This window comes from Schistosoma mansoni (assembly GCF_000237925.1).
Source record: "Schistosoma mansoni, WGS project CABG00000000 data, supercontig 0252, strain Puerto Rico, whole genome shotgun sequence".
NCBI classification, from domain to species: domain Eukaryota; kingdom Metazoa; phylum Platyhelminthes; class Trematoda; order Strigeidida; family Schistosomatidae; genus Schistosoma; species Schistosoma mansoni.
In genome coordinates, this window is record NW_017386115.1 from 22775 (window position 1) to 39718 (window position 16944).

Below are 16944 nucleotides of genomic sequence, written 5' to 3' on the forward strand. Positions count from 1 at the left end.
ATTATTATTATTATTGGTTAAATATCATTATTAATCCCCCCTAAACATGATTCATTCACATCTCATTGATCCCTCCTTATTACGTCTCACTAATTTTTCATACATTCAGTCTTCCACTTGATCGAATTGTAATTGCACTATCATATCTCTCTCACCCTATCTGACCCATATTTATTCTGATCACGGATCTTAAATTTTCACTTTACGTATATACAGATTCAAGTTAACATTGTATATGAGTCATATCAACATTGACAATTTTATTCTATTTGATTTGACATTCCTAAATTTACATGCATTAAACGATGTACTTTGCCTTTAACCTGGCCATTTTCTCGGATTATTAATTTGGATATATAATTGTAGAACCTGAAAAGAATTTATCGAAAAGAATATTCTTCGTTCAAATATTAGTCTTTTAATATGATTTTTAAACGAATATAACATAATTTATAATAAACAACCATTGAGTGGTAACTAATATCGTGTTTGTTAAGTTTATGATGCTAATACCATTGATCTAGTTACCAACCATCCAAGAAACTGGATATTGAGTGTACATTGTTTCTAAGTTGCGAGTGTGCAGCAGTTGACACTAGACCATAGACTCTGGAGTTTATGAACAAGGTTCATTTGTAAACCTTAGCGAGTGATATTTTTTGTGGGATCAAAACCAATTTCACATATCATCGGATTCAAAGATATAAGGATTGAACTAATAAGGGTGGGACGGCTGAAGTCGGTAGTTCTGCCTTCAGGTCTGTACTAATAAGAGGAATATAGATATACATAATATAGTTACTGAACATTTATACAATAGGAATACACATCCCACTCAAACCAATCATGACAAAAAGCTTAGGAATAATCGATCTTTTATAACTAACCTAAGCCACTCTCCAGTGACAACAAACCAGTATCGCAATGTACTCTATAACCTTCTGAACATGAGATAATTGCCTCTGATTGAAAACTTTGATCATATTTGTATTGAATATATCCGTAAGCTGGCTCTTTTATAAAACCGCATGACACTCCTGTAACATAAACATTAATTAATTAATGAAACTTGTGAAGCTGAATACTAGTGTTCAAAATGTAATTCCATGAGCATAAGACACAAAATATCGTTACACTAGATATAGTTAGATAATGGTTCTGAGGTTCAAAGGTTCAAACTCCTAACTTTAAGAAGACCTCGATTTCACTTACTCATTCTCTTTTGAATGGATTTCCTGAATTTTCGCTAACTTACGATGAACTGTGAAGTTCAACCGTTAAAGGAAAAATATAGAAGGAAGTAACTGAATTATATGATGTTAAAGCCAAATCATGGAACGATAGAAGTTAAATCTATAAGTCACTTTGTTTCAAGACGATAGTCCAAGTATATTGTTTTCTTAGCAAATCTGAAGATCACTGAACCCATCTTCTGTTGAGTGACCGAATGCTCACTTCTCGTATGCAGTCTGATCTGCTTGCATATAAAATACGTATGTTTGTAATATATTATTCATATAGCGGAGGCTGTTATTTGTGTTCTGAACCAAACGGGCCGGGCTAGACAACAGGCTGCTAACTGTACCGAATCTTTTGTTAACTCCGAAACATACTGTTCGAATTGGCTAAAACAATTCTTTCCTAATTTTCTAGCATAAATCTGGGAAGTGTCATAATTTCGTAATTCGCGTTTCTTTGTTTGTCCAACCCGAGGTATTTTATTTACTATAAAATTAAATATTATTGCTTGAGGCAATAATTTAGCCAAGTAAAAATTATCTTAACATTAAATTAATTGAAAAACGGTCTAAAGCTCTAGTTGTGCTTACTCTCACATTTCAGTTCTGAATAGTTCCATTCCGTTCCAACACATGATGCTTCTATAAACTGTCTCTCTGAATCCATATATCCAGGAATACATTCAATTCTCACTTTTTCACCTGATCGAAAATCATCACGAATCTTCTCTGGGACATTTTGATTTGGTTGAATTATTCGTGTATTTAAGATAGCCGGTGGACTAAAACAAGCTTATATAAGTTGAAAATGAACTAATTATTTGTACAGATTAAAAAGTATCGAAATAAATGCGTCAAAAGTTGCTTAATTACATAACGGCCAGACAACGATTGTACATACACTATCACTTACATGTTTACCATAAACTTTAACAGTATGTACTCCTAAATGTGAACAAACGATGTTATTGAACAGAACAATCTACTCGTTAGTCAGTGGAAGATTTTAAAAGCTTTAAATTACGTTATGTTCTCTGAGCTAGCCTTTGAGCTCACAATCAATTAAGAAGTTTTAGTTGTCTTTCTAGATAAAATTTACTGGGGTCAAATCGGATTCCACAACCTGTATATATATCTGAATAGAAACTGTGAGCGAAACTACATGAAATGTTATAACTCATATTAGTGTACAAGGAGTCAGGAATATAAGTTTGATTGAGGAAAATTCGGTATGCTGAACTGAGGATATTCAAAGAACCAAAGATGATTTCAGTATGCATGGCTTTCAGGTGTTTCTGTAATCACTAGATATGCCAACATAGACTCCATTTGTCCATTCATAAGGAGAAAGTAAACCAGAGAAGACAAATAGTAGAAATACCAAGACAGGTAAGTCTTGGTAAATCTCACGAAAAAACACTCACTGACTATTTCATGAGAACGGACTGAATTATCACTATTGGGACACTTAAGAACACGTTTTCTCTGAAGCTTCGGATGATATTGTTCAGAGCTACAATAAAAGGTGTACAATTAAATTATGAACTCAATGAACATAAGACAACCTAAATTTTGATATGCTTTATTAATAAACTGATTCATTTACACACTACTTTAGAATACTATAGTCATCATATTGTAGTATCAGTTTATTTGTTAAGCCCATATACTTTATCCTAGCTACTGGCCAAGCCAATTCGCCTGTCATGAGTCATATTTCGATCTTGTTCATTATTCGCTTATTAACCTTGGCTATACTTTTATATGAGCATATATGTGTACATTTCGTATCTTATTCATCATATGTCTGTCACTCATTTTTGTCTGACTATAAATGTTGATTAACGCTTGCTTAAATCGAGTTGGCTTCCCAGCCATCTCCAATACGCATCATCTTTCGCCTCGCTCACTCGCTTGCCGCTCACTCGCTCGTTATTATTCGCTCAGGTGTTGCTAACTTTCTGACCTGAGTTATTCGACAATAAACTGTAGTTGCTGCTATCCTTTGTCTTCTGATTTTACGCGCCGTTAAGATTAGAATTATATCGATTATCGAAACGAACGATTAACGAATCGCGGCACTACAGAATTGGAGGCCTCGCCCTACGAGCACGACGCTACAGAATTGGATACCTCGCCGTACGAGCACGACGCTACAGAATTGGATACCTCGCCGAACGAGCACGACGCAATATAATTGGAGGCCTCGCCGAACGAGCACGACGCAACAGAATTGGATGCCTCGACGAACGAACACGGACCAGAATCGACAACCTCTGTGTACGAACTCACTACATAATTGGCGACCGCAACGAGCGAACACAAATCAAAAATGGAACCGCCAACGACATATTTCGTTATGATCCGAATAATCATCATATGCTCATTATTACAATAATGTCATATCTTCATCTAACGTGGAATTATTATTTTTGTTCGTATTAACATTAAACTATGACATATACGCAGTCATATCACTAATCGAACAAATTATAATGATATGGACATTACACGTTATGATATTCGAAACTCACCGGATTATTTTTATTATCCAATGACGTACAATTTTCCTGATTCAAGTGAGTTCGTTCCAATTTTTTTCATGTCATTTTCGGCTTAATATTACACTATCATAGACATAAGTTTGGAGTTATACTCCCGATAGTAGGAACTTATGTTCTCGATACAACTAATGTTCATTCATCTTATTGGTACGCAGCAATCGTCGTTTTCTATATTTTCAGCGACAACCAAAACCGAACTTCCTCAATTTTTGTTTCACGATGATCCCTAGTTTGTTCATATTATCTATTCATCGACATGTAAATCTGAATGCTGCATCATCTATTACGCATCAAAAATATTCGATTACTGCAATTAATATTCTATTCCCATTGCACTGTACGCCAGAACATAGAGTTTAGAGCTATTCTCTCAAAGATACACTCTTGTTCGTCACATCCAAGTCAGTCTCACTCGCCGTCATCGATAATTATATGTATTGGTATTTTTATTATGCCTTAATACGGTTTCGTAACAAACGAGGTTGAGCGCATATCCCTCTAACTACACAAACCACGATAGGCTGCATGACCATAAAGGAATACGACTCCGCATATCTCGTCTCCGAAGTCACTATTCTGTTCCTCTGGTCATTCTACTAATACATATTTAACGATAACTCGACGCACACGACAACGTACACTGACTTCGCATTTTATTATCATTATCAATAGCAGTACAGCAACGAATATCACTCATTGATGCAGTCATCATCCTACGGCTGGATTATTTCTTATCTCACATAAACTTCAGTTATGTAAATTCGAATACACTCATCGCCAATCGACGCTATATACTCTACTGCGGCTCATCAGAACGTCATAGTTCACTGATCTGCATCCTCATATTCAGTCGGCACCACAGACCAATTACTGTTATACACTATTTTCGCGATATTTCGAATCGCTCATATGAACATATTATTTTATCATTCAGACAGTCACGACATATATGCATGTTAAATTTTTTTTTCGTACGCTTACTAATGTACTCGTAATCATGTGCTAGCACTTCAATTTTTGTCCGCACCTTGACAATATTCATGTACATTTTTACATAAGTATGCACTCGTTTAATACGCTCACTCCTCACATACCACTGCAATTATCGGGTATTGTATAATTTTTTCCCTACATGTTAACACTATTCATATACCACTTGAGTGTTATTTTTCGAAAACAGACATTTTTTTTATAAATGTGCTATTTTCTACAAGGGGGCTGTGTAGTATCAGTTTATTTGTTAAGCCCATATACTTTATCCTAGCTACTGGCCAAGCCAATTCGCCTGTCATGAGTCATATTTCGATCTTGTTCATTATTCGCTTATTAACCTTGGCTATACTTTTATATGAGCATATATGTGTACATTTCGTATCTTATTCATCATATGTCTGTCACTCATTTTTGTCTGACTATAAATGTTGATTAACGCTTGCTTAAATCGAGTTGGCTTCCCAGCCATCTCCAATACGCATCATCTTTCGCCTCGCTCACTCGCTTGCCGCTCACTCGCTCGTTATTATTCGCTCAGGTGTTGCTAACTTTCTGACCTGAGTTATTCGACAATAAACTGTAGTTGCTGCTATCCTTTGTCTTCTGATTTTACGCGCCGTTAAGATTAGAATTATATCGATTATCGAAACGAACGATTAACGAATCGCGGCACTACAATATGTGATACACTCCGGAAAGAAACAAATATCTTTATTGTCACTCAGCTGCATATAAAGAACTTTAAACAAATGTTCATCTGTTTAATTCACCACATCTCATGCAGAAAAGTAAGTAGAAAGTTAACGTCACGGAAATAATAGTACTATTATTTATGATAAAACATAGGAATTATACTCCTAGACAACGTTGAAAATCAAATCGGTAAAAAACCACAGATGTTAAGAAGAGTGAAAATTCAAAACGAAAATTATCAATGAATATATCTGTAACACTGTTATAACGTTTGATATCCGAGTCTGATACTGGGACACAAAACTTATATGTGCGACAACGCAACTGGCTGCAGAGTGGGAAAACTGAGAGCGAGAACGAAAGTGTAAGCGGTTAAATCGAACCAAATGCATAAGTAATCATTTATTGTATGGAGTTTTGGAAATTGTTGAATTTCATCGAAATCATGGATCGATTCAAGTTAGACTACCACTGAAAACCTGAAAACTCTGGATAGCCAGTTTGTCCTAGTTTGGAACTTCTCAATAGTAGGAGTCTACGATCGTTCACGTAAGAATCGAATCTCAAGACTTCCGTTCATGCACACCAACGCTTAAACTCTAGATCACTAAACCGATGTTAATATTCAACTGCAGTCAATCCACGACATTGCATCACCATCTTCGTTAACATATACTTATGTCTACTCTTTAGAAAATGAAACCGTTTCTTGCTCAACAACATGCACTAGTTACTAAGACACTTTTTATTGGGACAACGTGACCCTCTCATTTTATGACCTTGATTAGCCCCCTGTTTCAGACATCATGACTGAACTTAAGTCACGTTGTCTGAAGGTGGTTTGAATAGATGAGTTGAGATTATCAGGAGAATTCGAAATGGACGTTTCATCCTATTTAGAACTCATAAAATTCATGTTCTAACACCCCAGTATTCATGTTCATATTAAGATTTGCACCCAGTATCTTCTAAATCAAATGTCAACACAGCATCCATTGAACTACCGCGTCCAAACAATCACTTTTTAAGATGGTATGATTTTCACGTTATCAATAGTATATTGAGTTATTCCGTTGTTGATGTCTGAAGATTTCAACTACGAATAACAGTTATCTCACGGACCTTAATCAGTAAATCTTCATCCTTGTCATTTCTATAGGTTGAAAATTCATTTGCCCGATCATTTTATCTCTAACATTAACCCTTTAAAGTGTATACAACAAAATATCTTAATATGAATTTACTAACAAACAATGTGTTCATCATACTTTCAGTTTGATTACTGCATGTTGGTGCCTCACCACTCCAACTTAACGTTGCTAAACAATGTCGTTTACGCTGTCCTCGAACAGTTAAACCTGGTTTACATGTATATTCCACAATGTCTCCAACATCTGCATCATTGAATATAACATTTCCGTTTAATAGTGGCGCAGGGTCTGGACATTTAGCATTTTCTAAAAGAAAATTCATACAGAAAAACAAAAGTGAAACTCTACCTTCAGTACCACTAAGGTAAGCTAAATTTTACGACAAACGTTGTATTTATTTCAATCAGTTATAAGTGATATAGAACCTTGGTTAAATGTACATCTGTTCAAGTTGTTGAACTAGATAAACACAAGATGAATATCGAAGTAGTAGAAGTGATTATGGTATCAGTGTTAGTAAGTAAAAAATCAGTTAAAGGAAGTATTATTTGAGATAAAGGAATGAACTCAACATTAATTAGCAACCTGATTGACAGATGTTGTGTCTCAGTTTGAGTGCTTCCAGCTTTCTGCCAACCTAATCCTGTAGCACTTAATACCGCGCTTTGGAGTAAAAGATGGTCACAACCACCTCAAATGATGAAGATTCACAAATTCATAAGACTAGTACGTTTCAAGACTATAACTCAATGACGAACCCGAACATTTCAGCAAATTATTGAATACTGACTGGGTGAAATATGTAGATGATGGAATTATTGTGACAGCAAAAATGATCTAAAACTGAAACTATTGATCATGAACTTCTAAATGAATAGTTTCTGAACAATAAATCATACTTTCCACAACATCTACAAATCCCCGCTGTAGTCTTTGTGAGGCTTCGTGGATGACAACCAATTATCATTTAATAACTAACCAACGTTGCCTGGTACTCAATAATACCTAATGATAAATAGCTTCAAATAATGGTTTATTTGATCTACGTTTCGTTCTAATTGTAATGCAAGTATCAAAATAGAAGATTCGTTGGTAGAAACATTACAATAAGAGCGTTTATAATATCGATTAATGAATATGGTTTTGAATTCCTAAAGAATGATCTATTCCCTCAGGATTGATATATGTGCCCTAACAATTGGTATAGAAAGGTTAAAAACCTTGATATTTCACTTCATGTTGATTTCTTTCAATTACCCAGCATCAAGACTAAATGTAATGCATTTTATAGATTGATATGTTTTGTATCTGCTGAAGCCGAAACTGTTTGTAACTCTGTGTACAGATAATCATTATTTTACAAAGCAATAATTACATCGTTTGAAATTTATTAAAACACCTTGGCAGAAATATAGGCGACCATCTTATCCCTTATATAAATATATAATGACGCTGATTTGATTCGTCATCATTTCTGGAAGTGTTCTATCTACTCCTTAAATAAAGAACGACTTCTAGTGAGAGAGCATGATATCTACGTTGACTACAGAGATTATGATTTTTAATTTTATAACATAAGTAGATGTTTTGTAGTATTTAAAGTATCAAAAAGTTACAATAACCTAGAGTCCATTTTTTTATCCTCTGATATCTGCGTGAATAATCATCTAAAGACCCTGAAGCCTTAAACAGTGTAGTCAAACTTAGAAAAAGCTTCCCCCAAATTTGTCCTGATTTCCATTGATTCTTCAGATGTTAACCGTTTATAAAATGAATAATGTCGATAAAATCAAATCAATAAATAGGTATTTAAATCGAAACATGTCTTATAACGTTAGTTAATCATTGAAGACTCATCTTTTATGCTAAACGGATGAACACTTTGAAATGGCTGGCGTTTTCAGTGTGCCGATTTGAGATGTGGTAGATATACATTCATTTTTTACATTCTACAACTTTATTGTTGTATTTATCTACTCCATTAAGTAGCTATCTGATTGATTACCACCATGAATTATGCAGATTGGCATTTATAGAATTAAGTTGTTGACTCATTATTCATAAATAAATTTAGCCACAGCCTGAATATTTTAATAACAGTTTTCATCTAAAACACTGAATGAATTCATTTCAAACTCTGAGTAGTGTATGGATTTCCTCTGAATTTCAGGTTCAATTATATAATTGTCATGGTAGAATTACTTAGTTATTTTGTCAAATACTCTATGAAGTGGAACAGAATTACTTCTGAATATTTATCTTCTAAATATAATAAATAATGACAACTGAATAAAATAAATGATCAACAAAATCGTAATTTTCGATCGATTAAAAGAATGTTCAGAAATTCAACAGTTGCTGAAAACATGTGTTTGCCTATTTATAGGTTGGAATTAACTGTCAATGACTGAATGTTATGTTATTATGAATGTCATAAGAACACCTGATATTCAACAGATCTATGCCAGCGATTGTCTTCTATCAATACTTCATATTAGTTTGATAATCGTTCGGTACCATCTGTAAGAACTAGTTTCACTCCTGACATAATTTAATTCCATCAATTATGACGTATTACAAAAGCATCAGAAATCTATTTCTATTCTAGTTGTTATGATAGCATAAAATATAAAGAAACATCAGTCTTGGATTTCTGTGGTGAAATTATAATTGGTAACATAGCTTAACATGAGCATCAAAAGGATTGTGAAAATGTCACATTAGATTTACTCCTTTGATATTGTCCATTGTGGTACATACAATGAAACAGAAGGATAATTCTCTCCAATGGTAATTTTAGTACACAGTTATATTTATTTTATATGCACAATTCTGACGAATCTCAAAATGAAATCGAAACAGATACTTAATGCAGTCTGATATTCAGATGACCATCAATTAATAAATAAAATTCTATCAAATAGAAAACTAGTTTGGGGTAGTTGACAGGCGAACCCTCAAATAAATTTTTGTGCCATTTGGAACTTATCAGCAAGATGCATCTGTAATCCTATCAACTACGTTCAACCACTTCACATAAGAACATGACATAATGGATATGGAACTATTCACATTACAACTCAATCAATAAAACTAGATAAACTTGACGTTGTTCACTAGAGGATGATTAATCTTCTGTAAAGCTACTCTGTATTTTGTGGTTGCGCTTGGATGATTTACATGTTTTGAAAATGTTACAATGAACAGTTCATTTATTACAATTATAATTATTACTAAAGATTCTATCAACCTGTTATCATTCATAATTCTCTACTGCGTATTACATCATAATATTCTCCTAATGCATTATCATTTGCTTCTGACATTTTTAGGCATTTCTATAAATGAGTCTTATTAAGTTATTTGAACCTGTCGGAAGAGCATTTTGTGGAGATTGTAGTAGTTTAATAGTTGAATTCATTAGTCAATTGAAGCTAGACCACCATGGAAAACCTGGAAGCACTGGACGGCCGTTTCATCCTAGAATGGAACCACTCAGCAGTGCTCACTTACGATATCGCTCCCGGAATTCGAACCCAGGACCTATCGGTGTTGCGCGCGATTTCTTAACCTCTAGACCACTGAGTCGGCATGCAATGATGTTATTGGTTAACTTCAACCAATCCACGAAATTGTGAAAAGCCGTGACCTGTGAAGTTCAACCAGGTCTGTTGTGAGTTAGTACCTCACTGAACACAATGGTGGACCGATTTAATATTTGTTTAAATTAGCTATTTTGATTATTACCTAGTCATGCGCTTCCATAAAAATGGTGTACAAATTTGCATATATTATGTGGACTGATTTTATGGAGGTATAGAAAGATACTTTTTCATTATTATCGAATCTTCTACAACGTGTACGAATCAAATATTAAAAAAATCAAATAAGTATCTGAACAGATTCTCGCGCTACAATCAATTAATTACTAAATAGTGACCAATGTCATGTCTCTTTAATTCATTAGTAATAAAGGAAATGTATTAATGAATTTGAAATATAACAATAGTCTAAATGGTTCAACATCACATGTTAAGGTCTGAGATTCTAAAACTGGGTAACCCGAAGTCGTATCCCACGGGGAGGATTAACTCCTGTGAAGCTGAAAGTAAAGTTAACTAAATAAAGCGAAGTTGCACATAACCTAGTTGCAAAGTATTTTGTGACTACTTCCAGCCACCTAAGATTCTCATTCAACACTGAAGAACCAGATAACAAATGTCATTAAAAAGATTGTACATATGAATCAGTGAATGTTGATTTTACATATTTTACTCCAACATAATGCAAAGTCGGTGTGTTGAACACTTTAAAGAAATGTATAGAAAGGGATAAGATAAAAATATATTCTTAGATAAAGATAATATTTGACATATAAAGTTATTAGTAATAAATTTCTTTCATATGGAACTCGCTGATGATAAACTTTTCTCCAAATTTTATAACTAACAAAAAGGACTTCCTATTCTGCGTTAATTCGGCATCTGGTCCATAGGTGATTTTTAAATATAATGTCACATTTGGATCACAAAATAGTTTATTTCCCAAGATTATTGTTCTAGAGGAGAGGTTTAGATCGGTTATTGATAAGTTCACTTTCAAGAATTACACTACTTGGATATAAAAAGCGCAAAACAATCATTTTACATTGATTCAACATCTTATCTCATGTAATGAAGTAGTTCCATCGACTTTATCCCATAAAATGACCTACAAACTTGGACGTTTAGACTCAATAAAGGCACTAGTCATGAAGCTGTGTAAATAGAGTTATTGGGAAATTCATGATTTCAACAGTCGATGGTATTGAGTATGTAAAACATACAGTCCCCTATTATTTCATACATATAGTCCGCTTTATCATTTTGAAAAGAGCAACAATAAAGATTCTAGCAGAACAGCATGAGTTCATTTTATCGCGTTGGCTCTCTTCAGCTGCTTACATGTGATATTTAAGAAATGTAATTACAAAGTGCATTTGAATTCCTTACATGAAAGGGTTTGGTTGAAAGTTATATTGAAGATATGCTTCCACGGTTCCACTTAAACACGTATAAGTGGTAATTTGAAACTAATCAGATCTTGACTTTTTCGGAAGGTTATTTTGGATGATATTTTGGGTGAAAATTTGGAATAACTTTAGTAAATAGCGTAATATGTGAAGATCAGCAAATTTCATATCGTCTATTGTGAATGTGACTGGAAGCTTATGCACACTATATTGAGCATAAGTTAGTTTGGAAATAAAACAATGTCAAGTCAACTTTAGGTTGTGATTTTTAGAAAATAAAAAGTACTGAACAATTGTTTTCTAGGGTTTAAATGAATATGTGCTGTTGAAGTATTATAAGCTACAATGAATCAGCTGTTTTCTGGCATAGTATTATGCGCACTGCTGAGGAGTCCCACAATAGGATGAAACGGCCGTCCAGTGCTTCCAGGTTTGTCTAACATCAATCGATTCATAATCTCAATCAAAAATAGTAGTAACTTGTACTAACTGATGGATAATCGCCAAAAAACAACCATTTGTAAGCAAATATCCCATTCATAGGAATAACTTTTTACTGCATTCCTAATGATTCAATTAATTGCTTTGATTAATCTGAAAACAAAGCTTTAAATCAAAAAGTAATCTTAAATATCAGTTTTTTTTTAAAAAAAAGTACGTAACATATAGGAATATGATCACGGTTAAAACTTTGTTACCTGGTAAGCATACTGATCCACATTTGATTGGATCGCAAACACATCTTTGTGATGGACCATAACTAACCCAACAATCAATATGTTGACTACATGATTTATTTGGACAATTTACTGAATCTAATTTATTGAACTGTTTACAACGACCAAGTGGAATATTTATGAATTTGTCTGTATACACCAATGAATGACAAGATGTAATAATAATAATAAACAAAAAAATAATTAAACTTTTATTAGTAAAGAATGTTAAATGTTGAATAATTAGATCCATTTCATATCTTTCTTTGAATGTATAAGAGTTTTTCAACCGGTTAATTTCGAAAAACGACCAAATCAAATCAAATACATTATTGTATTTACTCTAACATTCATTCAGACTAGATTGGTTAAACATTTACAACCAATCAATGTATGATTGTGTCTAGCTTCAATATGATTTATTTTTTTCTAGCTAACTAAAACTGTTTCCTGTTTTTTTTATATTTTATGGTTACATTGTTAATATCCTTTAGTTACTGGGATGATATATTGAGAAAAAATGTAAATGAAAGTGTAGATTTGAAATGCTGTAAAGTGAAAAACAATTTCATAATAGTATGCAGTTGTGGAGAATGTCGAGTTTTAATAGAGATCATGAATCGATCAATATTAAAACACTTATGAAAACCTGGAAGCACTGGACGGCTGTTTCATCCTTGTATGGGATTCCTTAACAGTGCACATCCGCAATCCTGTGCACGGGTTTCGAACCCATAACCTACAGTCCTTCTTGGTTTGTTTTATTTTCGCCTATATCTAAAGTAAAAATTAAATAATTGACTCTGCATGCTTGCCTTTAACAACGTTTTTCGGAAGATTTCTATTCATTGTCAAACAGGCGATTAAATTGTAATGTTTTTAAAACTGCCGATTGAACTCGCACAGTTACTGGTGAAATTTTTTTGCACATCTATTTACATTAGTTCGTTTTTTATGTTATTGGTATTAATATTACCTTGTGTCTTGATTTCGAATTTCATCCAGACAAACCCTAGATACCAAGTTACATATAGATAAAAGAATATAAAATCGTTACACATATACGAAACAAAACTAACAGTGGCATTTCTGAGGATCAATGAGGTACCGTAAGAAAAGTATACTACACAGACATCGTAGATTATAAATGATTTATCTGATACTTCAAGCATACAAACTGTTTGCTATTGTTTTAGCAATTAAAGGTTGTTGAAACAGGAAAACAAATTTGATTTAAGGTCAATTTTATACATTCTTGTTATTTACAGTACCTAATTATTGATTTAAAACAACCAATAGATTTTCTTTAGAAAAACTGGATAATTGTGTTTGTACTGACATATGACATGAGTAAAATGTAGTTACGTAAATGGAAGCTGAGTGTACCTGACTTATTACCTAATTAGACGTTGTATGTTTACTAAAACGTTCCTTTGTCATGTAAACCAAGAGGGCTAATCATAATTCTATGGTTGTTTAAGGTTGCAAAATTTCAGTTTTTATTGAGATGTAAAATTTGTCGCATAATAACATATTTTACGAAATATTTTAATTGTTTGAAATGTATTTGGATAGTACTAGTGAAATTATACAGTGTGAGATCACCTATTTGGTCTCATTCATAAAACTATGGATAAGAATTCAGTTGAACAAATATTGAAGTACTGGATTAAACGAACTTTAAAGATACTGAAGTATTTCATTCAGCATAATAATAAATTTAGTTTATTACCATTGCACGCTTTTATTTGTACACAGGTGATTGGATTAAGTTTAATAAGTCAGTATTGACAATTGATCAAAAGTCTGTCATAGGAAGCAGTTAGTTAGATCTCTAAAGAAATTAAGAAAGCTAAAGCCAAAAAATACAATATATCATAAACAATTTCATCAGAACACATTGATTCTTACTTGTATAATGATGAAGAGAGAGTTTAATTCAGCCTGACATAGTGATTATTGTTGTAGTTAAAACTACAGTAAAAGCTATGGAACATAATGAACCAAACAAAATCATTTTTATGTTCTTGTTATAAATTTTTCTTACTACATACAACCCAGTATTCTTGGACACCGATTCACACGACAACTCCTCAAATCAAAACACCGTTGAACAGGAAGAAATCATATTCCAAATAACAAAAATGGATGGAAGTAAGAAGCACAATAAGAAAAACGTCAGTATATTTATAGTTTTTACATAAGAAGATTCTAGAGTGTTCTCTAAGTATCGACTAGAGCTGATAGAATAAAAATGAAGTCAATCAGTCTGCTCCAACGCAATCATGTATGGAACATATTTTAATCCAATCTACGTCATGCTAACAGTTCTGTATTCATCTATCGTAACAAAAGCACCACACTGTGGATTTTGTGTGAAACATTAAAGTTTGCTAGAAAAATCCACTAATTTACCTTTTTATGTTTTTGTTGTTTAGAAAAATCAATGCAAAAACTATCCATATGAAATTTTTTCGATTCAACTAGTTAATTGGGTTTTTTTAATTTTTTTATTTAAATGTAATTTTCAAATGATAAATAAGAATTTTTTTATTTTTTCCGTTTCATTTAACTATTAGATTTAATCTATTTTACCGTAAACCAACAAAAATATGAACCTTTAACTTACATTAAAATTAGATTAAATTTTGAGGTCACAAAAAAATCATCCAAAAAAACCCTTTCATAGAATGAAATGAACATTGGTAATGAGAGCAATCAAGTATTATAAATTTAATGGACAGTTTTCAGTATTGTTCATTAGATTGATTCATTTTTGACTAATACAATAATCTAATAGGAAAAGATGAAGTTATTGTGAATAGAAACATTTACCACTCAAAACATACAGGAAAACATAATGAATAATAATAAATAGAGAAAAAATGAAAAACATCTCAATTATGTATATATGTACATATAAACACTAATGCACATATGAACAAGAAAGATAAATAAAAGGGACAGTCAAGTAAGAAAAATAAAAGTCATGTCAGGGTTAGGATTGGTGTTTAGTGTTCAGTCCTTAATGATAAGGATAGAAGGTCTATTGAACTATTTTAATCCTTGCGGTTTTTAACATAGTAGAGGTTCAATTTCGTTTTGAATATATCAAAAGAAGGTGTTGATGTTACATGTTCTGATAGAGAATTCTAGTACTCGGTGAGAGAAACGAAACTCCAGATGTAGACGATTCGATCTCGTTTTTTGAACTTCCTTCGAATGTCTTCTCAGATGATTAGTCTTAGACGTAAGGAAAAGTTAAGAAATATTTATACTAAGGTCATCATTCAGTGTATGATAAGCCAATATTAGATCACCCCTTATTCTACTGTAAGACAAGGGTGACTCACTCTGTCATCATAAGACGAGCCAGAGAGACGTTTTACCATTTTAGTCCCTTGTCGTTAACCTCGTTCCAGTATACCCGCCTCATACTTGAAACGAGAACTCTTTGCTTGAGTCACATATTCCAGATGCGGTCACACAAATGTCGGTCATAATAATCTAAATATTTCTTCGTCTATGTATTGAAAAGACCTATGAATAACCTAAAATTCCATGCAGCCTATTGCAGCAGCAGCAGTCTCTCAGTTACTCGTAGTTTTGAGATCACTGCTTATTATGACTCGTAAATTTTCATAGTCCATTACTTTGAGTAACACAAATCGATGTACTACGAATCATCATAGTTATTTAATTGGATCACCACACTCTTGTTAGTATTCATTTGTAGTGACTATCCGTCTATCCATGTCACCAATGAGTTGAGATCATCTTGTAATGCTATTCTATCTGAAATACTGCATATGGGTCTCTAAAACTTTATGTCATCGGCGAAGAGTAGAACGGATGACTTTGCTGCGATTGGTTGTTCATTTACATGGGGGGACTTGGGGGACTCCACCTTTTACAGATTATCACGATGAGAGAGCTCCATTTATCCTTACCTTTTGTCTGCTTTCGTGGAAAAAGTCACTAATCGAGTCTATGACCTTATGATGAATTCCAAAACCTTTCAGTTTTAATTTAAGTCACTTATGGGAGACCCTATCAAAAGCTTTACTTAGATCTATGAAAATGACATCTACAGGAATATGTTGATATTTTGCTTCAGCCCGATCTTCCCTTGCAATGCGAAAATTTGTCAAGCGTGAAATGTCTTTCCGAAAACCATGATGTTCCCTGAATATATAATTATGCAGTTCCACATAGTTTATAACAGCCACCGGAATAATTTTTTCATCAGTTTTACAGCTGCACTAGTTAGGCAAATAGGTCGATAGTTATTAAATAAATCTCTACTTCCAGCCTTATACACCAGACTAATTATCGAGTCTTTCCAGTCTCTTGGAAATTCGAACGGAATCAGAGACATATCAAACAGTACCACTAGAGGTTCAGCAACTACATCTGATAGGGCTTTCATAATCCTAGGATGAGTACCATCAGGCCCACTGAATTTATCAGGATGGAGATGTTGAAGTAATATTAAGACGTTACCTTTCTCAATAACTACAGGGTCCATCAACAAGCTGCCAAAATTACAATGAATCGTTGATCGTTCCTCATTACTGA

At 33.2% G+C, this 16944-nt stretch overlaps 2 protein-coding genes across 2 annotated transcripts in view; both read right to left on the reverse strand.

The window, feature by feature from the left end:
- Smp_165480 (c4b-binding protein beta chain, putative) overlaps positions 1-11391 on the reverse strand; it is a gene marked incomplete at both ends in the record, with an annotated part of 28158 nt that extends 16767 nt beyond the window's left edge. The window contains 2 exons of the mRNA XM_018792537.1: positions 6741-6945; positions 11358-11391. Of these exons, the coding sequence (XP_018644003.1) occupies positions 6741-6945; positions 11358-11391 (239 nt within the window). The remainder of the gene's footprint in view (positions 1-6740; positions 6946-11357) is intronic.
- Positions 883-2750, reverse strand: Smp_192300 (hypothetical protein; the record flags this gene model as incomplete). The annotated part of the gene is made up of 3 exons (XM_018792538.1): positions 883-1037; positions 1830-2030; positions 2663-2750. Coding segments are annotated over 3 exons (444 nt in total), but the record flags the coding sequence as incomplete, so codon positions are not given.
- Positions 11392-16944: the final 5553 nt, after the last annotated feature.